Genomic DNA, 23,992 nt, shown 5'->3' with positions numbered 1-23,992 from the left:
CCCTGCCCTCCCACTTTCCTCCCTTCTCAGTCCCGTACTCGCCCTATGCGTACCTCCCTGCCTCTCTCCTCCATCGCTGCACATGCCTGCCCACACGCTCTGCCCCCCCTCCTACTTTCCTCTGCCTTATCCTCCCTCCCCCTTCCACATCTCCCCTTCGACCCCTCTCCTTCTACTCTCCTTCCCTCCCCCCACTGACACTCCCTCCTTCTCTCTCAACCACACCCAGCTCCCCCTTCCAACGCAATCCTCTCTCTCAAACTTTGTATCCCAATGCCCCCCCCCGCCCCCGTGTGTGTTATGACTCCACACGCTCCGCGCATTACGCGACCGGCCCGTGACGCACGCGGTGGCGGCGCTCGGTGGGTAACAGCGGCTCCACGGCACCACGGCTCGGACTCGTGCGCCCCGAGCCTCGCACTCCGTACACGCTGGGATCAACCCAGCCCAGCCTCAACCCAGCCCAGCCTCAACGCAGCCTCACCCAGCGCTGAAACCAGCCCAGTCTCAACCCAGCCCAGCCTCAACCCAGCCCAGCCTCGACCCAGGGCTCAACTCAGCCCAGACTAGCCCGGCCTCGAGCCAGCCTCAACCCAGGGCTCAACCCAGCCCAGCCTCAACCCAGCCCAGCCTCAACCCAGCCCAGCCTCAACCCAGCCCAGCCTCAACCCAGCCCAGCCCCAACCACAATTAACTACTAAAAGTAACAACAACTACCACCACAATAAACTACGACAATATGCAACAACAACCACCACAACAACCACAGTCAAATACTACAAGCAACACCCACCACCACAATAAACTACTCATACAAGCAACAACCGCAGTAAACTAGTACAAGCAACAACCACAACAACCAGAGTGAACAACAACAGCAGCAGCATCATCAACCGCAACAACAACAACCACGAGCCCCACGCGAGTCACGTTCCGCAACACGAGTTCCGCTTATTTATTTATTTCAATCCGCCCACCCCCAGTTTCGCCATCAGCTGACGCGGCAAGCGGGATGTGGTGAAATGGGCTTCTGGTTGAGGAAACCCCTTAAAATCAACTATCCCTACTACCACCCCCCCCTCCCTTCACGCCCCACCCACCTCCACCAGCAAACAAGAGTCGAAAACGGAAATGCCACCGCTGTTCATTTCAAATGCCCTCGCGTACAGCGAGACTCACAGGGCAAGCAGCCACAGTGGGGGGACACGTGGGGGTAGGGGATACGCGGAGGGGGTAAGGGGGGGGGGAGTTAGTTTCGGGGGGCTGGGTTAATGGTGGGGGGGGGGGGGCAGAGCGCTTGTTATTGGCCAAGCAATCCACACTGTGGTCCGCACAGTAAACCCATCGTGGTCTTCGCTCCTTCAACGGAGGAGGAGGATGAACAGCGACACGGACACTCGTGAATGTACTCGGTTGTGGTCGCGCAACAGCGAGCGTCGCAAACCCCTCGCCCCTTCACCCCCCCCCTCTACTGGCCGAAGGATGTCCCCCCCCCCCCCGACCGCCCCCCCCCCAATGAGGCCACTTGCGAATGCGACTGTCTCCTGGTCTCTAGAACTCTCACTTGGTTAAACGCAGTCAACGTGACACTTGCCTCAATGCGCACACGCGGGAGGGCCTCGAACCCGTGTGTCTCAACTCTGCGGCAAGGAGCGGTGCTTATCGGCAGGAAACACGGGGCCCCCCCCCGTCCCAAGGGTGAACTCGGGTCACCGGCTTCAACAGCGCAGCGCGCTAACCACTGCGCCACCGCTCCTCCCCTTCCATCCATTCGCCAATAGATGTACTGGGCGGTCAACGTTACTCAACGTGAACCGCCACTAGAGGCCGCTACACTCACCACGGTGAGACGGCAAAGTGATAGACTCTCTCTCGTCGAATCGCCAGTAGGTTGGGAAAAGGAGGGGGTGGGGCGGGGGGCAGGTTATTCACAATCATCATCACGAGTTCGACTTGTGTTGAGAGAGGACGACTCGGAGAGAGAGAGAGGACGACTCGGTGAGAAAGGCCGACCGCAGAGAGAGGAGGGTTCAGAGAGAGAGAGAGGACGACTGAGAGAAAGGACGACTGCAGAGAGAGGAGGGCTCAGTGAGAGAGAGGACGACTGAGAGAAAGGACGACTGAGAAAGAGGTCGACTCAGAGAGCGAGGGGTGGGGACGACGACGACGACTCAGAGTTGCCAGGAGGATCAACCACAGAGCAGCGGCAAGGCAGCAGCAGCAGCAGCTACGCGGGGTGATGATGAGCCAGTTCCAAATTCCTACCCCCCCCACCACCACCCCCAAGCTCTGCGGTCCTCTACATATGTACGATGTTTTCGGGTCAAATTAACGAGGCAGGAAAGTGGAGCACGTGGAGGAAGCCCACGCGTGCCAAAGGAGGCAGAGACTCCTCAATCCCCTCCCCCCGCACAGACCCGGCGAGGTGGAATCCACACATCCCATGCACGGCATTCTCAGCGCAAACCGCGGCTTGCTTGGAGTGCCCTTGCCCATGACATTTGGCGACTCGAGGGGGCCCGTCTGTTTTAACAAGCGCGGCACTGCTGATGACACCCAGAATGTCGAAAACCGGTTTCGCAGATTTGCTTACTTAAGCAAATGCTGCGCGACATTTCCGCGGCTGTTGCAGTCAAAAGTGCATTCTGCAACGCGTCACTTGCATAGGTGTATGGGTGCTCGCAAACAGCACTTGCCCTAACAGTCTGTTGAAGGCTATAAGGGGAATCTTTGTCTTTGGGCGTGGTGCTGGCTACCCCACCCCCTCGTGTGCCGCGCCGGCCTTCATAGGTGCTCGCGAACAGCACTTGCCCCAGGAGTCTGTTAAGGCTATAGGAGGGGGGGGGGAATCTTTGTCTTTGTGTGTATGCATGCGAGTGTGTGGGCGTACGTGTTTGTGCTTACGTGTAAGTGTGTGTGTGTGTGTTAGTGGGGAGCGGTGGCGTAGTGATTAGCGCATTGCTCGATGAACCCAGCGACCCGAGTTGGATTCCCGCGCACGGTCAACATCGGTGTTGGCGAATATGTGAACCCGTCCTGGGCCTCCCCGAGGTAGACTCGGCAATAAATGAGTGCCTGGTGAGGTGTGTGAACATCAGCACTGGGGAGACAAAGGTGACCGGGCGTGGTGCTGGCCACCCATCTCCCTACCTTCATAGGTGCTACTTGCTCACAGCACTTGCCCCCAAACCGTTTATAAAAAAGGCAATGTTGGGGGATATTTACCTTTGTGTGTGTGTGTCATCATGTGTTTGCTATGCATGTGTCACTTGTCACCCTGGACACCCTAGCAAACGGGATGTTCCATCGCAAGGGATTATCCTTGGGGGGGGGGGAATATATTAATAAAATATAGATATACTGTACGGCAGTATTGTACACAACTCGCTCCGGAAAGTCAATGGATTTGACGGGCGGTTCTGTGAAAAACCGGGACGGGTGGTAACCCCCCCCCTTTGCCCCCGTGACCGCATCCCCATCTCCACAGGCGGCCCGAGAGAACTCACTCGCCGCGGTTCGACTTCAGCGGCCGCCCTGGTAAATAATGCTGTGTGCGTATGACCACAACACTGCTACTCCTGCTGATACTGCTAACTCCTACTGTTACTGCTGGGGCTACTGCTGCTGCTACTGCTGCTGCTGCTACTTCTGCTCCTTCTGCTACTGCTGCTGTAAAAGTTCGATTCCAGGCCACAGCTAATGTCAGTGGTGACTGTTCGAACCGCGGGGGTGAGGGAGGAAATGAGGAAGGGGGTAGGGAGTGGGGTAGAGAGGGAAGGGGGATTAAGGAGGAGGTGGGGGGAGTAGGAAGGAGTGGGGTGAGGCGGGTGGCTGGAGCTGGGGTGAGTTAAGGTGAGAAGTGAGAGATTGAGTCGGGAACGGGGTGTGGGCGAGGCGTGCTGGTGGTGAGTGTGTGCTGTGGAGAGGGTGAGTGTGAGGAATGTGGGAGAGGGAGGGAGATCTGTAGGAGGTGAGAGAGTGTGGGTGAGTGTTGGCACGGTGAGTGAGAGTGTGGGTGAGTGACAGTGTGTGTGAGTGTGGGTGAGTGCGGGTGAGTGTGGGTGAGTGTTGGCAGGGTGAGTGAGAGTGTGGGTGAGTGTTGGCACGGTGAGTGACAGTGTGCGTGAGTGTGGGTGAGTTTTGGCAGGGTGAGTGAGAGTGTGGGTGAGTGACAGTGTGTGTGAGTGTGGGTGAGTGTTGGCAGGGTGAGTGAGTGTGTGGGTGAGTGTGGGAGGGCGAGTGGTGGCAGGGTGAGTGTGGGGTGAGTGTGGGAGGGTGAGTGAGAGTGTGGGTGAGTGTTGGCAGGGGTCATTGGGGGGAATCAGAGGTCAACGTCACTCTAATTAGACATTCCACGTGTGTGCGTTGGTCTGACTTCCCACATTGTTAAGGCGTTTTGCTCACCCACACAAAGACGCGGGTCCCCCGTGTCGCCTACACAGGCTGTCGGGGCAAGTGCTGTTTGCGAGCACCTATTAAGGCGAGCACGGCACACGAGGTGCTGCCATTATCACGCCTGGGCCGCCTTTGTCTCCCCACTAAACCAACATGCCTATTCCTCTGCCTCGATATAACCAAGTGCACGGCGCGGTGTGTAAATGTCGATCAGGCGGCCGGGCGTGCGGCTGGCCACACCACCCACCCCCTTCTCGTATGTCGTCCCGGCCTTCATAGGTGCGCGCTCACAGCACTTGCCCAAATAATCTGGCAAAGGCTACACGGGGGATCTTTGTCTGTGTACCTAGCACACAGTCTCACACACACGCGCGCGTGCTCGGCTAGGGGTGGATATTCCTTCCCACACCCAGCCGTACACGACGGGTATCATCTTAAAGGTCAGAGATGCACTTATAACTCACGCGACCGGAGGCTACACACCTCGCCCTATGAGCCATGTCAATCTGACGTCACACACACGCGCGCGCGCACACACAGAGGAGCTCCGTGCTATGAATAAGGGCTATTGCCCGAAACGTTGCGTTTTTATACATAATCTCTATTCTGAACCGGCTTCAGGATCTCGCTCTCAAGCGAAGATCATCACCACACACATTCAAGATTACAGGGACTCTTCTACTTACGAACATTCGACTTACGAACTTTCAGAGATACGAACAAAACCTGTCCGTATGTCCAGTTGCCTGTTCGGACCGAGAGTCGTAAGTTCAACCGCCGCGCAATAGATAATGATGGTGGCGGCATCTACATCTGCAGAACGTGAATAACCAGTGGCATCTACATCTCCAGGAGATGATACACGTTGTAAAGCCATTCCCCGTGTTTAGTGTACACGCAGTACAACACGTTTGGAATCGACAGGAGTAAAGTTGGACTTACAAATCGACTTACGAACAGAATCTGGAACCTCCCTTGTTCGAGTGTTAACACTGTGGTGGTGTGCGTGGTGTAGCGGCCACTAGCGGCTGCAGGAGTAACGATAATTCCGGCGATCGATTGTGTGGGGGGGGGGGTTGGTGGATTGGCTCGCGAAGCCCGCTACGGTGTTGGGTAAGTAGCTGCAGATGCAGCAGGCAGACCACGCACAGCTATCTCGAGGCAGCTATCTCGAGGAGAGAGCCACGCGGCAAACCAGAGTGATTCCTGAGCCAGTCGTGGGAATTCCACATTACCATGGCGGGAGACGAGTCCACACAACAATAACAACAACCCCACTGTTGATCTTGCACGCAAAGTTGTACTCGGTTTTATCGAACATCCCCCCCCCCCGCCCCCCCCGGAGGAAGAGATGGTGAAGATGATGATGGGCTGAATCAACCCAAGCAGTCTACAGTTGGACTCTACAGGAACACTGCGTCATCCAACGCGGGTGTGGGTTAATCATTAACATCTGCAATATTTGTCAATAATCGTGGACGGCCGCGTTTGCCATCCCCAGTGCTGGTGCTGATCCACCGCATCAGGTTCAGTACTCGTCGAGTCGACCTGGGGGAGGGCCCAGGAACGGTTCCAATTTTCGCCACCGTCAATTGGCCTCGAAATGGAACTTTATAGCTCATCGGATTCCTCCGGTAGACATTCTCGTTCGGATTCTGATGTGTTGCACCAACTTTGGCGGCCGGGTTCGTGCACACGCGCACGGACACGGGCAGGGACACGGGCACACGCACGGACACGGGCACACGCACGGGCACGCGCACGGGCACGGACACGGGCACGCGCACGCGCACGGGCACGGACACGGGCACACGCACGGGCACGCGCACGGACACGCGCACGGACACGCGCACGCAGCCCCGCGCCACTAATTGAATGGAGCGCTCGATCAATAACGGTGCGCACATCAACATGCACGCCAAGTCGCGTCCACGCGTCTCCCCACGTCTCCTCGTGTGTCTCCTCGTGTGTCTGCCCACCCATCTCCCTAACCATCTCACCCGTGTCTCCTCCATGTCTCCCCCATGTCACTCCTCGTGTGTCTCCCCGTGTGTCTCCTCGTGTCTCCTCGTGTGTCCTCGTGTGTCTGCCCACCCATCTCCCTAACCATCTCCACCGTATTTTCCCCGTGTCTCTCCTCGTGTGTCTCCCCGTGTGTCTCCTCGTGTGTCTGCCGACCCATCTCCCTAACCATCTCCCCCGTGTTTCCCCCATGTCACTCCACGTGTGTCTCCCCGGTGTTTCTTCCCCCGTGTCTCTCCACCCATCTCCCCCGTGTCTGCCCCGCGTTTCCCCGACCCTCAAATGAGTAACCCTGGAGCGGTGGGTAAAACATCTCCCGACGTAGGGAGGTTATCATCCAGCAGTGAATCGACTACAGGACATGTACGTGTGTGTGTGTGTGTCTGCGCGCATGTCTCTGTGTGTGCGCGCGCGTGTCTCTGTGTGTGCTGCTCCTACTTATGTCGGTGGTGAGCAGTGCATCACGCTGTGTATAATTGAAGAGGCTTAATTAAATTATCCACGGCTGCATCTCACTGCCCGACCCAATCTTCCTCGCGTGTTCGGCGTCATGAGTGATGGTGGGGGGAGGGGGTAGAGGAGGAGGGAGGGAGAGGGGGTAAAATGGGTGTGGGGTAGGGGGGAGACGTAGTGGGGTTGGGGGTCGCGGTAAGAAGCTACTCTGACCACGCGCCAAAGACAAAGATCCCCCAGATAGCCTTTGACAGGCTGACAAGGCACGTGCTGTTCGCAAGCACAAATGAAGGCCAGCACGGCACGCGAGGGGATGGGGGGGGGGTGATCCGAAACACTTATTCACTTTAGGCTGAGTCGACCTAGACGAGGCCCCGGACCGGTTTTCAGATAAACGTCACTTGTGTTGGCCGTGAGCGGGAATCGAACCCGGGTCTCCGGATTCGTAACGCAATGCCCTTACCACCGCTCCCCACTTCATCATCATCATCGCCATTATCATCAACACGACCTCCAACCACCATAGCGACAAGGACCCTCATCATCCCCACCACCATCATCGCTACCACCACCATCCCTATCATCATCATCATCGTCACCAGTTCACTCTCATCACGACCACCACGAACGTCGTGATTATCCTCACCAACAGAATCGTCGCCTACACTCGAACCCGTCGAACGGAAGCGAGTGGCAGCGCTGCAGTCAGTAAGTCGCCTTTGCGTGAGATGGTGAGAAAGTGCGTGAGATGGTGAGAGGGTGAGATGGTGAGAGAGAGGGTGAGAGGGTACGTGAGAGGGTACGTGAGAGGGTGCGTGAGGGTGAGAGAGTGCGTGAGAGAGTGAGAGCGTTCGTAAGAGGGTGAGAGTGCGTGAGAGGGTGAGATGGTGAGAGAGAGGGTGAGAGTGAAAGCGTGAGAGGGTGAGATGGTGAGAGGGTGAGATGGTGAGAGGGTGCGTGAGAGCGTGAGAGGATGAGAGAGAGCGTGAGAGGATGAGAGGGTGCGTGAGATGGTGAGAGAGAGGGTGAGATGGTGAGAGAGTGTGTGAGATGGAGAGAGGGTGAGAGAGAGGGTGAGAGAGTGAGAGAGGGTCAGATGGTGAGATGGTGAGAGAGTGCGTGGAATGGTGAGAGGGTGAGAGAGGGTGAGAGAGTGAAAGCGTGAGAGGGTGCGTGAGAGCGTGAGAGGATGAGAGGGTGCGTGAGATGGTGAGAGAGTGCGTGAGAGGGTGAGAGGGTGAGATAATGCGTGAGAGGGCGAGTGAGACTGCACGATAATGCAATGGGTCGTGCGGTGTGCGTGAGTGTGCGTATGTATTATTCAGGAACAGAGACAGAGACACTTTCATACGTGTGCGTGGCCAGACGCACACGTGTACAGAATGCGAACAGACACAAAGACAACGATTCTCCACATAGCCTGGAACAGACTGATGGTACAAGTGCTGTTAGCGTGCACCTATAAAAGCCGGCAAGGCACACGAGGGGGTGGGTGGCCAAAACCACGCCCGGCCGCCTTTGTCTCCCCGGTGGTGATGTATACACACCACACCGGCAGTAATTTGCAGCTGAGTCGACCTAAGTGAGTCCCAGACAATCGTCGCTGGTGTTGACCATGAGCGGGAATCGAACCCGGCTCGCACACATCGACACCACGACCGCCGTTCACCACGAAGTGGCGGTGACGTCACCACGGAGTCTGTGCCAGGCTAGGTGCGCACCTTCAGACAGCTACACACAGCACACACGTAGATACACACAGCAAAATATATAGCTACACACATACGTTAGAGACACACACAGACACGTACACACAACACACAGACACAAATACACAATAGAGACAAAAGATCCCCCGTATAGCCTTAACAGACTGTAGGGGCAAGTGCTGTTAGCGAGCACCTATGAAGGCCGGAACGGTACACAAGGGGGTGGGTGGCCAGCACCACGCCCGACCGCCTTTGTCTCCCCAGTGGCGATGTTTACACATCGCACCAGGTACTCATTTAAGGCTGAGTCGACCTAGGGGAGGCCCAGGACCGGTTCAGATAATCGTCACTGGTGTTAGCCGTGAGCGGGAATCGAACCCGGGTCGCCAGGTTCATAGCGCAGCGCGCTAACCGCTACACTACCGCTCCCCACTTGCACACACACACACGCAAGGGTTGACACTTGCACACACACACACAGACACATCTCCGCACAAGTCCCATACACTGCTCCACGTCCCGTGGTCGCACGCAGAAGCTTATGCGGAAGGGGGGGGGCGCAAAAACACACACACATTAGAGAGACACACACAGACACAGACACACACACATTAGAGAGACACACACAGACACACACACACAGATACACACAGACACACACACAGATACACACACACACATTAGAGAAACACACACAAACAGAAACCACACATTAGACAGACACACACAGACACACACGCAGACATAGAGACACACGCAGACACAGACACACACACAGACACATACACACATTAGAGAGGCACACACAGACATAGAGACGCACGCAGACACAGACACACACACAGACACATACACACATTAGAGAGGCACACACAGACACAAACACACATTAGATAGACACACACATACACATATTAGAGAGACACACACAGACACATACACACATTAGAGAGGCACACACAGACACATATACACATTAGAGAAACACACACAGACACAGACACATATTAGACAGACACACACACACGTAACTAACACACTGCCCCCCAAACACGTCCCGTGCTCTCAGGGGCAAGTGCTGTTTGCGAGCTCCTATTAGGCATTGGGCAGGCGGAACGCGGAACGCGTGGCACAGAGACCTCGCAGGGAACTCGCTAAGACCTCACAACGCCCAACATAAACAGGGCAATTACTGCGGCATGGGAGGCTGCGTGTGTGCGTGTGTCTGTGTGTGCGTGTGTCTGTGTGTGCGTGTGTCTGTGTGTCTGTGTGTCTGTGCGTCTGTGCGTGCGTGTGTCTGTGTGTGTGTGTCTGTGCGTGTGTCTGTGTATGCGTGAGTCTGTGTGTGTGTCTGTGCGTGCGTGTCTCTGAGCGTGTGTCTGTGCGTGTGTCTGTGCGTGTGTCTGTGCGTGTCTCTGAGCGTGCGTGTCTGTGCGTGCCTCTGAGCGTGTGTCTGTGCGTGCGTGTACATGCGAGTGAGAATGTCTGGTTCGGTTCCCGCTCACGGCCAAAATCAGTGACGATTAATCTGAACCGGTCCTGGGCCTCCCCTAGGTCGACTCGGCCTCAAATGAGTACCTGGTGCGGTGTGTAAACATCAGCATTGGGGAGACAAAGGTGGCCGGGCGTGGTCCTGGCGACACCAGCGCTTGCAAACAGCGCTGGCCACAACAGTCTGGTGACGGCAACATCGGGGATCTTTGTCTATACTTCACTGTTATTGTACTGCTGGGGAAAGTGCCGTTTGCGAGCCTCTACGAATCCGTCACGGCCTTTGTCTTCCCAGCGCTCATGGTTACACACTGCAACAACAGGCTACTCATTTGAGGCCGAGTCGACCTAGGCGGAGGTCCGGCCGAGTCGAGAACCCCGGCTGGCCAGCTTGGTTGCGCGGTGCGCTGACCACTGCGCCACCGCTCCCAGAGAAGGTGGCGATGATACAACACACACACACACGTGCACACACACACACGCATGCACATACACACACACGTGCACACACACACACACACGCGCACACACACGCGCGCACACACACAAGGGCTGACACTTGCACACAAAGATAAAGATCCCCCATATAGCCTTAACAGACTGTAGGGGCAAGTGCTGTTAGCGAGCACCTATGAAGGCCAGAACGGTACACGAGGGGGTGGGTGGCCAGCACCACGCCCGACCGCCTTTGTCTCCCTAGTGGCAACGTTTACACACCGCACCAGGTACTCGTTTGAGGCTGAGTCGACCTAGGGGAGGCCCGGGACCGATTCAGATAATCGTCACTGGTGTTGGCCGTGAGCTGGAATCGAACTCGTGTCGCCGGGTTCATAGCGCAGCGCGCTAACCGCTACACTACCGCTCCCCACTTGCACACACACACACACGCAAGGGTTGACACTTGCACACACACAGACACATCTCCGCACAAGTCCCATACACTGCTCCACGTCCCGTGGTCGCACGCAGAAGCTTATGCGGAAGGGGGGGGGGCCCGCAAAAACACCCACTCATGCATTGACAAAGATCCTCCATATAGCCTTGACCCTGCTGTCGGGGCAAGTGCTGTTAGCAAGCACCTATGAAGGCCAAGTATTGACACACAGCTACACACACCCACTCTCTTAACTCCACGTGGGCGCCAGGCGCATCCATACTGAAGTAGCTGACTAAGGAGACAATGGCACGCACGCGAACATCATCTATACTGTATAGGCTTTAATAGCCTGCTGGGGCAAGTGCTGCTAGCGAGTAGCAGCGCCTTTGTCTCCCCAGCGCTGAAGTTTACACGCCCTAGCAAGCGCTGCTCATTTATGGCTGAGTCGACCTCGGGGAGGCACACAGATATTCGCCGCTCATGTTGGTCGCAAGCACACACAACGACAAAGATCCCCCCGTATAGCCTTAACAGAATGTTGGGGCAAGTGCTGCTAGCGAGCATCAATTAAGACTTGGCACGGTAAGCGAGCGGGTGCGTGGCTAACACCACGCTCAGCCGCCTTTGTCTCCCCAGTGGCGATGTATTTTTTACACACCGCACCGAGTACTCATTGAAGGCCGAGTCTACCTAGGGTAGACCCAGGACCGGTTCAGATAATCGTCACCAGTGTTGGCCGTGAGCAGGAATCGTACTCGGGCCGCCGGGTTCGTAGCGCAGCGTAGCGCTAACCGCTGCACCACCGCTCCACACACGGCCTGACACGCACAGGTACACCGTAATCCAATGTGACAGTTGCTGACGAGGGCTGCAATGTTGTCACGTGCATAAGCACGCAAAGACAAAGATCCCCTGTATAGCCTGAACAGACTCTTGGGGCAAGTGCCACTAGCGAGTACCTATGAAGGCCGAAATGACACACAAAGGGGTGGGTGGCCAACACCACGCCCGCCCGCCTTTGTCTCCCCAGTGGCGATGTTTATACAGGTACTCATTTGAGGCCGAGTCGACCTAGGGGAGGAGGCCCAGGACCGGTTCAGATAATCGCTAGTGATGGTGTTTGCCGTGAGCACACACCCAGATATTGACAGACACACACACACACTCTAACGCCTGCCCAACTCCATCCACCACGAGCTTGCACGCCCTTCCAGCTGAAGCCTCCCGCAAATCACGTGACTTCGGTGCTGCCCCCCCCCCACTCTGAACCCCTCCCCTCGCCCCGCCCACTGTGAGAACAGGCGCTGCTCCTCCTCCCCGCAGCTCGCGTCTGCTCGCTCCTCCCTTCTCTCGCTCTTCCCCGCCCTCTCATCATCATCAGTATCGCCCTCTGATCATCCCCGGCATCTTTGAGAAAGAGCTTTAAAGAGCTCACCGGATTCCTCCAGGATAAATATTCTGATCATCCCCGACATCTTGGCCCGATCATTTCTTCTCCACCTCCTCCCCACTACAGTATTGACGCACGCGCATGAATATACAGACACGCACACACGCACACACAAGAGCACGCACGCACGCACGCACGCACACACACACACACACAAGTACACACACCCCCGCATAATCCCACGTTAGGCGAGCCGTATCCATACTACAGTAGCTAAGGCAGCAGCAGTGATGCCATGGCCCATTGTTGTATAGGCGAGCTGAACAGCACACAACAAAGGCAAAGATAACCCGTATAGCCTTGAACAGATCCTTGGGACAAGTGCTGTTAGCGAGCAGCATCCATGAAGGCCAACACGGCACATGAGGACTACGCCCGGCCGCCTTTGTCTCCCGCGGTTTACTCACCCCCATCAGGTACTCATTTGAGGCTGAGTCGACCTAGGGGAGGACCAGGACCGGTTAAAAATAATCGTCATCGGTGTTGGCCGTGAGCGGGAATCGAACTCGGGTGTCTTGGCCGCGAGCTGGAATCGAACTCGGGTCACCGGGTTCGTAGCGCAGTGCGTGAACCACTGCGCCACCGCTCTCCACACACAGCACACAGATACCCCCCTCCCATCCAACTCCACGTGGGCACCCAACTCGAGTAGATGACGAAGGCGGCAATGGGACAACAAAGACAAAGATCCCCCGTATAGCCTTCACAGACTGTAGGGGCAAGTGCTGTTAGCGAGCACCTATGAAGACCGCCCGGCACACGCGGGGGTGGTTGGCCAGGATCACGCCCGACCGCCTTTGTCTCCCCAGTGGCGATGTTTACCGCACACTGCACCAGGTACTCATTTGAGGCCGAGTCGACCTAGGGGAGGCCCAGGACCGGCTCAAATAATCGTCACCGGTGTTGGCCGTGAGCGGGAATCGAACTCGGGTCGCGGGTTCGTACCGACGACAAAACGGACTCACGCACACGCCTCCACACAGCTCCTACCGAAATATTTCATCGACGAATTCTACCGAATCCATACCGCGTTGCGACGGCGTTCCAGAGGAGGAGGAGGATGGTGGTGGAAGAAGGAGGCGCAGCTGGGACTGACCGAACCTGACGGAGGCAGCGGCGGCAAGGATACAGCCGGAGCGCTCCGTTCCTCGTGCCGATCGCCAGGATCTTCTGGACCGGGTCGAACGCCAGCGCCGTGGGTTGATGCGGAAATCCATGGCGCACGGTCTGCCGTGGAAGGGACAAAAGGGGAACAGGAGAAGGGGGTGGGGGGGGTAAAGGAGAGCTCACGTGCTGCTTGTTGTGCTGGGCAAAGTGCTGTCACACGAAGGCCTCGATGTGGATAGCGTCACGCCCGGCCGCCTTTGTCTCCCCCACGGTTGCCGACGTTATTACGCGTAGCGGAAATAATTTTTTTCTCTCCGAAAGACGTAGTCGACCGGTTTTAGATATCGGTCCCTGATGTTGGCCGTGAGCGCGAATGGAACTTGGGATTGTAGCGCAGTGCGCTAACTAATGCGCCGCCTCTCCCCACGCACACACACACACATGCACGTACAGCGAATTCACAACACCCACCACACGACACACACAGGGATATACACAGACACAAGGATACACACAGAGACACACAAAGATACACACAGGGATACACACAGGGATACACACACAAAGATAGACACACACTGGGATACACGCAGAGACACACACACAAGAATACAGAGACACACACAGGGATACACACAGAGACACATTCAGATAGAAACGTATGTACACGCAGAGACAGTGACATACGCACACGCACACACGTAGAAACGGACGGACACACACACACACAGAGACGCACGCATACACACATCTATACAAGACAAGCACACAGACACACAACACAAGCCAAAGACTCCCCGTATAGCCTGAACAGACTGTTGGGGCAAGTGCTGTTAGCAAGCACCTACGAAGGCCAGCACCACGCCCGACCGCCTTTGTCTCCCCAGTGCCGATGTTTACACACCGCACCGGGACACGTATTGAAGACCGAGACGTGAGTAGGGCACGTAGCGCAGTGCGCTAACCACTGCGGCACCGCTCCCCCACTATACACACAAATACAAAGATCCCCCGTGTAGCCTTGACTGTTGGGCGGCAAGGGCACACACAGATACACGCCAATAATCGGCACAGCGCTAGGCAGTATCACCTACCCTTGTGATACACGAATTCGCATTGCAAATTGCTCATCGTGTTAACACAGTGAAGGGGGGGGGTCAAGAACGATTCAAATGAATGAGCCAACGAACGACACAGAAAATGAACGCAACACAATCACGCGTTCGATACAGATGGAAGGGACTGCACGGGGGTCCATCAGCTCCTTCACCCCCCCGCCCCATCTGCTCGCACCTTGCAGCACGCGGCAACAGCTGACGATGTTGGATGCAGTATTCGTATGATACCCCCCCCCCCCCACAAATGCAATCTGATCACCCCCTTCCCTTCCACACCTCACCCCCCAAATATTTCCAAGCCCGATCTCTCGGACACAACGCAGCCCCCCCCCCTCTCCCCGTACCTTGCAAAGCTGAAAATGATCGGAGCCGAGGCGTTCGTGAATCTCGTTCTCGGGCTTGGCCGCCTGCGCGCTCGCCGGCGTGGTGAGTCCGTCCAACACGCGCTTGATTTTCCTCATCGCGCGCCGCGCGCCAAGCGGCCACTGCAGCAGCAGCAGCAGCCGCAGCAGCAACAGTCGACGACGATGATGCTGCTGCCGCTGCTGTTGTTGTTGTTGCAACTGCTGCTGATGAGGATGTTGCTGTAGAAACTGCGGCTGCTGTTGTTGCTGCTGTTGGAGCTGCTGCTGCTGTTGTTGTTGCTGTTGGAGCTGCTGCTGTTGTTGTTGCTGCTGCTGCTGTTGTTGTTGCTGCTGTTGAGGCCGCTGCTGCTGTTGAGGCTGCTGCTGCTGCTACTGCTGTAGATGCTGCCGCAGCTGTTGTTGCCGTTAGGCGCACGAGCTACGCACAGCGCGTGCTGTCTCTCCTTCTTCTTCGACGCCGCGTCTTACCACTCCGTGCCGAAACCTCTCACCCCCCACCACCACCACCCCTAAAATTAAAACCACCACCACCACCACCGGCCCCACCAGCCACCCGCCACCAGCAGCACCCGGCCGGCGCCGCGTTATACCGTGTAGGTGCCGCGGAGAACGACGGCGTAGGTTCGACACCCCATGCCGCGTCTCTTGGCCGGCTCGCTCGGTACGAAGCCGAGATCGAACCTCGGGGGCTCCGATCGACCCAATTAGCAGCCCCCACCCCGCCCCCTCCCCTACCCGCCCCGCCCCCTCCGCCGCCGCCACCCCCCGCCGCCGATTGCGAGCAGCGATGGAGCCTCGGAGCTTGATTTGAGCGCCGTCCCGGTTGGATTCCCGATACGGGTTGTGATTCAGCGCGCCTCTTGAGCCAAATCGACGAATGAAGTCAGGTCGGACGCGCTGCGTCTCCTGCGACGTCTCGCTCGCTCGCTCGCTCTCTCGCCGTCTTCTCTCCGGCGTGAGCACGGGCAGTCAGCAGCAGCAGCGGCAAGGGTAACAATATCTGTGTGTATCGTATCGCCACTGACGTCTGCTGTGCCGACTGGTAGCCCGGATAGGGAAGAGACGGAAGGAGAAGGGACGGGAGGGAGGGAGGGTTGGGTTGGTCGGTGATGGCGGTGGGAGGGGGTGTTCTTTCTGCTGGGCGTGCCCTGCAAAATCGCTCTCTCCCCTCTCGGCTCTCTCACTCTCCCCTACGAGTCTGCCTCTGCCACGCGCACTCTCTCTCTCTCCGGCTCTCTCACTCTCTCTCTCTCCGCCTCTCTCCGTCTCTCTTTCTCCGGCTCACTCACTCACTCTCCGTCTCACGCTCGCCCCCTGCCGGTCGCAGCGAGGGGAGTTACCGCGCCGTGAGGGTGCCGCTGTTTGTGCGCGTGGCGACTGCTGAGAGATGTCCCACTGCCAACGCGGCTTCTATTTTACCAGCGACAACCCCCTCCCCCCACCACCGAGTTGAGGATCACGCGTGATGTGATGATGATGGTCACGCGTGATGTGATGATGATGGTCACGTGTGATGATGATGGTGGTCACGTGTGATGATGATAATGATCACGCGTGATGATGATCACGCGTGATGATGATGATGATCGCGTGATGATGATGATGATCACGTGTGATGATGATGATGATGATCACGTGTGATGATGATGATCACGCGTGATGATGATGATCACGCGTGATGATGATGATCACGCGTGATGATGATGATGACGCGTGATGATGATGATGATCACGCGTGATGATGATGATGACGCGTGATGATGATGATGATCACGCGTGATGATGATGATGACGCGTGATGATGATGATGATCGCGTGATGATGATGATGACGCGTGATGATGATGATGATCACGCGTGATGATGATGATGATCACGCGTGATGATGATGATGATCGCGTGATGATGATGATCACGTGTGATGATGATGATCACGCGTGATGATGATGATGATCACGCGTGATGATGATAATGATGATCACGTGTGATGTGATGATGATCACGCGTGATGATGATGATGACGCGTGATGATGATGATGATGATCACGTGTGATGATGATGATGATCACGTGTGATGATGATGATGATCACGTGTGATGATGATGATGATCACGCGTGATGATGATGATGATGATCACGTGTGATGATGATGATGATCACGTGTGATGATGATGATGATCACGTGTGATGATGATGATGATCACGCGTGATGATGATGATCACGTGTGATGATGATGATGATCACGTGTGATGATGATGATCACGCGTGATGATGATGATCACGCGTGATGATGATGATCACGCGTGATGATGATGATGATCACGTGTGATGTGATGATGATGATCACGTGTGATGTGATGATGATCACGCGTGATGATGATGATCACGTGTGATGATGATGATGATCACGTGTGATGATGATGATCACGCGTAATGATGATGATGATGATCACGTGTGATGATGATGATCACGCGTGATGATGATGATCACGCGTGATGATGATGATGACGCGTGATGATGATGATGATCACGCGTGATGATGATGATCACGCGTGATGATGATGATCACGCGTAATGATGATGATGATGATCACGTGTGATGATGATGATCACGCGTGATGATGATGATCACGCGTGATGATGATAATGATGATCACGTGTGATGTGATGATGATCACGCGTGATGATGATGATGATGATGATAACGTGTGATGATGATCACGTGTGATGTGATGATGATCACGCGTGATGATGATGATGATCACGTGTGATGTGATGATGATTACGCGTGATGATGATGATGATGACGCGTGATGATGATGATCACGCGTGATAATGATGATGATGATCACGCGTGATGATGATGATGATCACGCGTGATGATGATGATGGTCACGCGTGATGATGATGATGGTCACGCGTGATGATGATGATAGATGATGAGCTACCATGATCATCACGCGTGATCATCATGCGCGTGAGGATGAGCTATCATCATCATCGTGACTCATCATCGCAGCAGTGGCTGACATCGTCGTCGTCACCACCACACGTGGGTGTTTTGTGTTGTTGTTGTATAGCAGCAGTCAGATAACATTGGTAAACAAAACATCAAATTCTGGCCTGGACTTTTGCAGCTGTTTTTGACAAATTTCAGGGTGCTGATTCCAAATCTGATCTCAGATTTGCTCTGTCACATCTCATTTTTATGCTATCGGCATACCCCATTTTCATTGATTTTACCCGAAATTAACTCTGTCACATATGATTGCAAGTTGTTGCGAGTCAGTGACTGCTTTAGTGTTATAATATGGTGCTGTATTTTTAGGATAGTGTGTTTATAATATAATTTTATGTAGATATCCACATTTATTTAATATTTTTCTTCTGCAGTTTTGATTGAAAATGCAATATTTGATATCTCTGATATGATAGACAAAAACTGATGCCAGATTTGGAATCAGCACCCCAAAATTACCTTAAAACCATTGGAATACCTTATGCCAGAAAAAGTGTGTTGACCAGTGTAATATAAGCGCGCGTTGATTCTCAATGTGGATGAGGAGGAGGGCAATGCCGCAGAAACCCAGAGATCAATCCATGCGACCGCCACCGGGAGAGAAGAGAAACACGCCTCTGACTCCACATATACAAGGGGCATCGTCAGGCTCCGAGATCGAGTCCACGATCCTCGCACGTAACCAGGCGGCGGCGAAGATGCCATTCCAGATAACAACGATGAGAGTCGTGTCAACAACTCTAGATTTGAAGCTTTCGTGACTGCAAGGATTCATATTCTTAGATTTTTTTTCGGTAAAGTCACGTAGGTAAAAAATTAAAATAAATGTATTTTACTTTTATTTATTTAAATTTTACATTTTTTACCTACGTGACTTTACCAAAAAAAACCTAAGAATAAGAATATCGTGTCAACTCGTAACGCGCCACCGCCGCCGCTCGCTGGCGTAGAGAGAGGGAATGGAGGGCGACTCAGAGGCGTCAGGCGTAAGGAGGAATCAGAGACGAGGAGAGTGGAGGCAGCAGCAGCAGGAGCCACGCGGCGGTGAGGAGCGACCAAACATTTTACCAAGCTCTGCGGTTCTCTATATATGAAGTTGTTATCGGCCAATTAATGAGTGCCTGTTTATGTGTGTGTATATTATTATTTAGTTCTGTATTTCCATGTGGAAGGAAGCAGGGGCACATGGAATGGTGAGCGCGCTGAGCTATGGACCCAGCCACCGTGGTTCCATTCCCGCCCACGGCTGTCGATTCTGGGCCTCTCGGTCCGTGCAGTCGTATAAACGAGTGCTGTTACCTGGTTCGGTGCGTAAAATATCAGCACTGGGGAGACAAAGGCGGTCGGGCGTGGTGCAGGTCACATCACACCCCCCCCACCTAAATGTTGCAATGATCTCAAATCCCCGCCGCCTTTGTTTCCGCCCAGCAGTATATATTTGTATACACGTTCGTCTGTGATGGGCAAGTGGCGTGCGGTGGGGTAAAGTGTGGGTAACCGAGGCGTTTGGCCAAAGTGGGGAGGACAGGGGAACAATTTCCCTCTGGAATTTCGAGCTCCAGCCCGCGTGGAGTCCCTTCCGCCAGCAGGGGTGTGAGCAGGGGCATTGCAGGGCTGCGCCTGTGCCTCTTTCCTTTCAGTGCCATGACGCCACAAAGACAAAGATCGCCCGTACAGCCTTATCAGACGGTTGTGGCAAGTGCTGTTATCGAGCACCTATGAAGGCCGGCACGGCACACGAGGGGGTGGTGGGCCAACACCACGCCCGGCCGCCTTTGTCTCCCCAGTGGCGATGTTTGTTTTGTTTGAAACACTGTACCAGATATAAATTTGAGGCTGAGTCGACCTCGGTGAGGCTCAGGACCGGTTCCGGTTTTAGCGGAAACAAAACGAAACCTCGGCTCGTCGGGTTCGTAGCGCAGCGCGCTATAACCACGACGACTACCGCTCCCCACAGCGATGACGCCACGATCCCTCTGGGTCCATTCATGAGTCAGTCTAGGCCAGCTCCGAGTGGCAGCGTTATCTATCGTGAACACGTGGGCCACTCCTGGCAGATTGTGAGTTACATTTGTCTTTAAAATGTATATATATATTTTTGTCTCTCTCTCTCTCTCTCTCCCCTTGGTAAAAATGTTGTTGTTGTTGTTGGGAATGCGCAAGGGAATACGTCCGCCCGGGGAGACGGAGCTGTGAAATCAGCTTCGTGTGCGTGGAACAGATAGCGCGTGTGGTGGGTGTCGTGGAAGGTAGCGGTTTGGGGGGAGGCTTTCATCCAGCGGTGGATTGAACATGGCTGCTGACGATGCTTATGGTTTCACTTTCTGGCAATTGACCACAGCCCGGGGTTTGTTTTGTATCCTCAGGGTTGGTGGATCACGTCGAGATTACGAGTCTCCAATGGTGAAGTATGGTCAAACACCCCCCCCCCCACTGCCGGCCCACAACCTGGTAACCCGAGTTCGATTCCCGCTTACGGCCACCACCACCACCAGTGACGATTATCGGAACCGGTCCTGGGCCTCACCGGTCCTGGTCGACTCAGCCTCAAATGAGTACCTGGTGCGGTGTGTAAACATCGCCACGAGGGAGACAAAGGCGACCGAGGCGTAGTATTGGCCACCCACTCTATCGTGTGACGTTCCGGCCTTCATAGGTGCTCGCACTTGCCCCCCACAAGCTTGTTAATGCTATACGGGGGATCTTTGTCTTTGCCTTGCTGTGCACGTGTGCGTGATTCGGCTGCTGCTGTGTTCGTGGCAATGCTGCCGTTGTCGCAGAGTTTCGCGGTTCGAACCTGGACGGCCGCCCTGATTATCACTGCGTATTCACAGTGCACCTTAACGACCACTCCCACCGCCCCCTCCCCTTCTGACGTCCGTTGTGTTGCCAGCAGCTGGCGTCGATCACGCTCCGAATTTGTCGATTTCGAAAATGACACCACGCAAGCGATGCGATCGTGGATCGCACGCACAGCAACCACCATAGCCCCCCCCCCGACCCCGCCCCTACTGGCAGCGGGCGATGTTCCTCTTGCGCGCGACGATAGCAGCAGCGCTCTCTCAGACGACAGTGTCGAGGTCTGTCCGCTGGGGAGACAAAGGCGGCCGGGCCCTCAGCAGCAAGAGAGAGAGAGTTCGTGTCGTGGGGCTGTTCCTCCTCCTCCGTTGAAGGAGCGCAGATCACGGTGGGGTTTCCACACGGTCCACAGTTCAAGTTGCACTTCTGTTCCTGGTCTTGAGTGTCTCTGTATCTCTCGATGGGTCTCGATGGGTCTCCTTCACGGTCCATGCGTTGGGTTGCATGGCCGCAGTCGCACTCCCGTGACCGATGCCCCACGTCTGTACTGCGAGATTTGAGATTCATCCTCATCTCTTCGGTTATCACCCCGGTCACACAAAACAAACTTGGCGTTATCGACAGAAGGGCTGCCACCCGGTGTTGATGTTTGTTGTTGTTTGTTGTTAGCTGGTTGGTTGGACGAGTAAACATCCCTCTCCCTCTCATCCTCCTTCCTTCCTCCGATCAGATGCCGACATGTGACGCTGCGCCCTGGGGGGTTCAGTATCGTGCAAGAGAGAGAGAGAGAGCGCGAGCGGGAGAAGAGACTTTTTAACTTTTTAACAACTTTTATTGCCGCCAGCAGCAGCAGCACTGGAGGCGATTCCGATATGAAATACAAAGTCACCAGCAAACAGATGAAAATAAACGCTACAAATCCAGCGCGCTGTGGCGCTAAATGCACCGCACACAACACGAAAGAAAAGTCACGTGGTGATGGTGGTCATCGCGCACGCCACGGTGACGAGCGAGTGCTTTAGAAGGTGAACACGAGGGTGCCGTCCACGCTGGTGTAGAGGGCTTTTCCGGCTCCCCAGCGTTCGAAGAAGATGTGCACATCGCCGACATGTGTGTGGTACGCGTGCTCCAGCCGGAGCCGCGCCTTGAGCAGGCCCCTGAACACTGGAAGCACAGAGCAGCCGTCAGTGTCACCTTCCAGCATTTTTTTCCTCGTTCTGTACACCCGCCATCTTCGCCTGAGCACAGGCGAAGTTGGCGAAGTCATGGCGCTTGTTAGCCAGGTAAGGGAGAAGAGAGAACGAGAGAAGAGAGTGCGAGCGGGAGAAGGGAGAGCGAGCTAAGAACAAAAGCTGATCCCTGGAACATTTGCGCCCTCCTCTCTACGATGTCACGCCCCGTCACGAATACACGGATCGGGTTTCGCAAGATTCCGACGTCGAGATACGAATCACAACATTGTTTTTTTATCCGTTTGCGATGTGTTTTTTTTTCTTCAAAGCCCTGTCTTAAAGGCGTCGCCATATCTATCTATCTCTGCTATGAAGATGAAGCGAGGCATTGGCCGAAACGTCACCCTCGTATGCAATGGCTTTTAGATAAGTGTTGCAGATATGATTCAGGTAGTAAAAAATAAAACGACCTGTCAAATTTAGTGGGACATGTGTGTGGGATGGAATAGGATATGGTAAGCAACTTTGAGGTAGTAATAAAACTGGCCACGTGGACATGGTGAGAATAAATACAAAAATAAACGTCTGCGCTGGGTGACTCGTGGTGTGCACCATGGGGCGGAGCCGGCTAACGAGACGGAGAGTGGAGCGGTATTCTCAAGTCCGGCCACTGTTGGGTAAGATCGGACCCATGGCCCAGTGGTGGAACTACGGGTCTCTGTATGAGCCTTTGAGTCTCTATGTGAGTCTATGCGTGAGGTTATGGATCTATTGTACGTGTGAGTCCAAGGGTTTATTTGTGACTGTAAGGGTCTTGGTGTGAGTCTATTAGTCTCTGTGTGGGTCTATGGGTCTCTGTGTGGGTCTATCAGTGTCTGTGTGAGTCTATGGGTCTCTATGTGAGTCTATCAGTATCTGTGTGAGTCTATGGGTCTCTATGTGAGTCTATCAGTATCTGTGTGGGTCTATGGGTCTCTGTGAGTCTATCAGTATCTGTGTGAGTCTATGGGTCTCTTTGTGAGTATATGGGTCTCTATGTGAGTCTATGGGTCTCTGTGTGAGTCTATGGGTCTTTGTGTGAGTCTATGGGTCTCTGTGTGGGTTTATCAGTGTCTGTGTGAGTCTAAGGTGGGAGCAGGTGAGAGAGTCAGGGCCAGGCAGCAGCAGCGGCGGGATCTGGCGGAGGGTGGAACGCGCTGGTGAGAAGGTGGGGGTGGCAGTAGCCGCATCAGCGGTTTATAAATCACCCGCGACCGATGTTGACCGTGGCCGGAAATCCAGCTGAGGTTCGCAGGTTCACGGCGTAGCGCGCTAACCACTGCGCCACCGCTCTGCCGGGGTAGCGATGTGAACAGGTCAACAACAAGCTGTCGCAAGGACGCCACCGCACGGCCTCAATCCGGTGAGGATCATTTGACCACCCGGATTCAGTCAGACGATTTAGACTTGAAAAATCCGATGAGCTATGAAGCTCTTTTTCTGGCCAGTGCGGCTTTGTGAAGCTGGCAGGGAGGACAAAAACAAAGATCCCCCGTGTATAGTCTTAACATACAGTAGGGGCAAGTGCTGTTAGCGAGCACCTATAAAGGCCGGAACGGAACACGAGGGGGTGTGTGGCCAGCACCACGCCCGGCCGCATTTGTCTCCCCAGTGGTGATGTTTACACACCGCACCGGGTACTCGTTTGAGGCCGAGTCGACCTAGGGGAGGCCCAGGATCGGTTCAGATAATCGTCACCGGTGTTGGCCGTGAACGGGAATCGAACCCGGGTCGCCGGGTTCATAGCGCAGCGCTAACCGCTACACTACCGCTCCCCACTGGGCAGGGAGGAACACACACACACGTGTCCATACGTCTCCCTCGTGAAATGTGAACTCCCATGCTCAAGGCTGGGACTGGCCAGAGGGCAGCATGCCCGGGTGGGTGGGCCGCTCTGTGTGCGAGAAACAAATTGCAAATGTGATCAGAGTAAAACTATATATAAAAACCCACATAAAAAAATATATTTTATTAC

At 55.0% G+C, this 23,992-nt stretch overlaps 1 protein-coding gene and 1 long non-coding RNA gene across 2 annotated transcripts in view; one reads left to right on the top strand and one right to left on the bottom strand.

Moving 5' to 3' along the window:
• LOC144734237 (syntaxin-binding protein 5-like) overlaps positions 1 to 15,717 on the bottom strand; it is a 105,749-nt gene extending 90,032 nt beyond the window's left edge. The window contains 2 exon segments of the mRNA XM_078616361.1: positions 13,527 to 13,624; positions 14,967 to 15,717. Coding sequence (XP_078472487.1) covers positions 13,527 to 13,624; positions 14,967 to 15,083 — 215 coding nt within the window. The 5' untranslated portion in view covers positions 15,084 to 15,717.
• LOC144734238 (uncharacterized) lies at positions 234 to 23,992 on the top strand. Its single transcript, XR_013588493.1, has 3 exons — positions 234 to 703; positions 3,488 to 3,537; positions 20,374 to 23,992. It is a non-coding gene; the product is annotated as an uncharacterized LOC144734238 (long non-coding RNA).

This window comes from Lampetra planeri, chromosome 50, assembly GCF_965212315.1.
Source record: "Lampetra planeri chromosome 50, kcLamPlan1.2.h2, whole genome shotgun sequence".
Lineage (NCBI taxonomy): Eukaryota > Metazoa > Chordata > Hyperoartia > Petromyzontiformes > Petromyzontidae > Lampetra > Lampetra planeri.
This window is presented reverse-complemented; position numbering and strand designations above follow the sequence as displayed.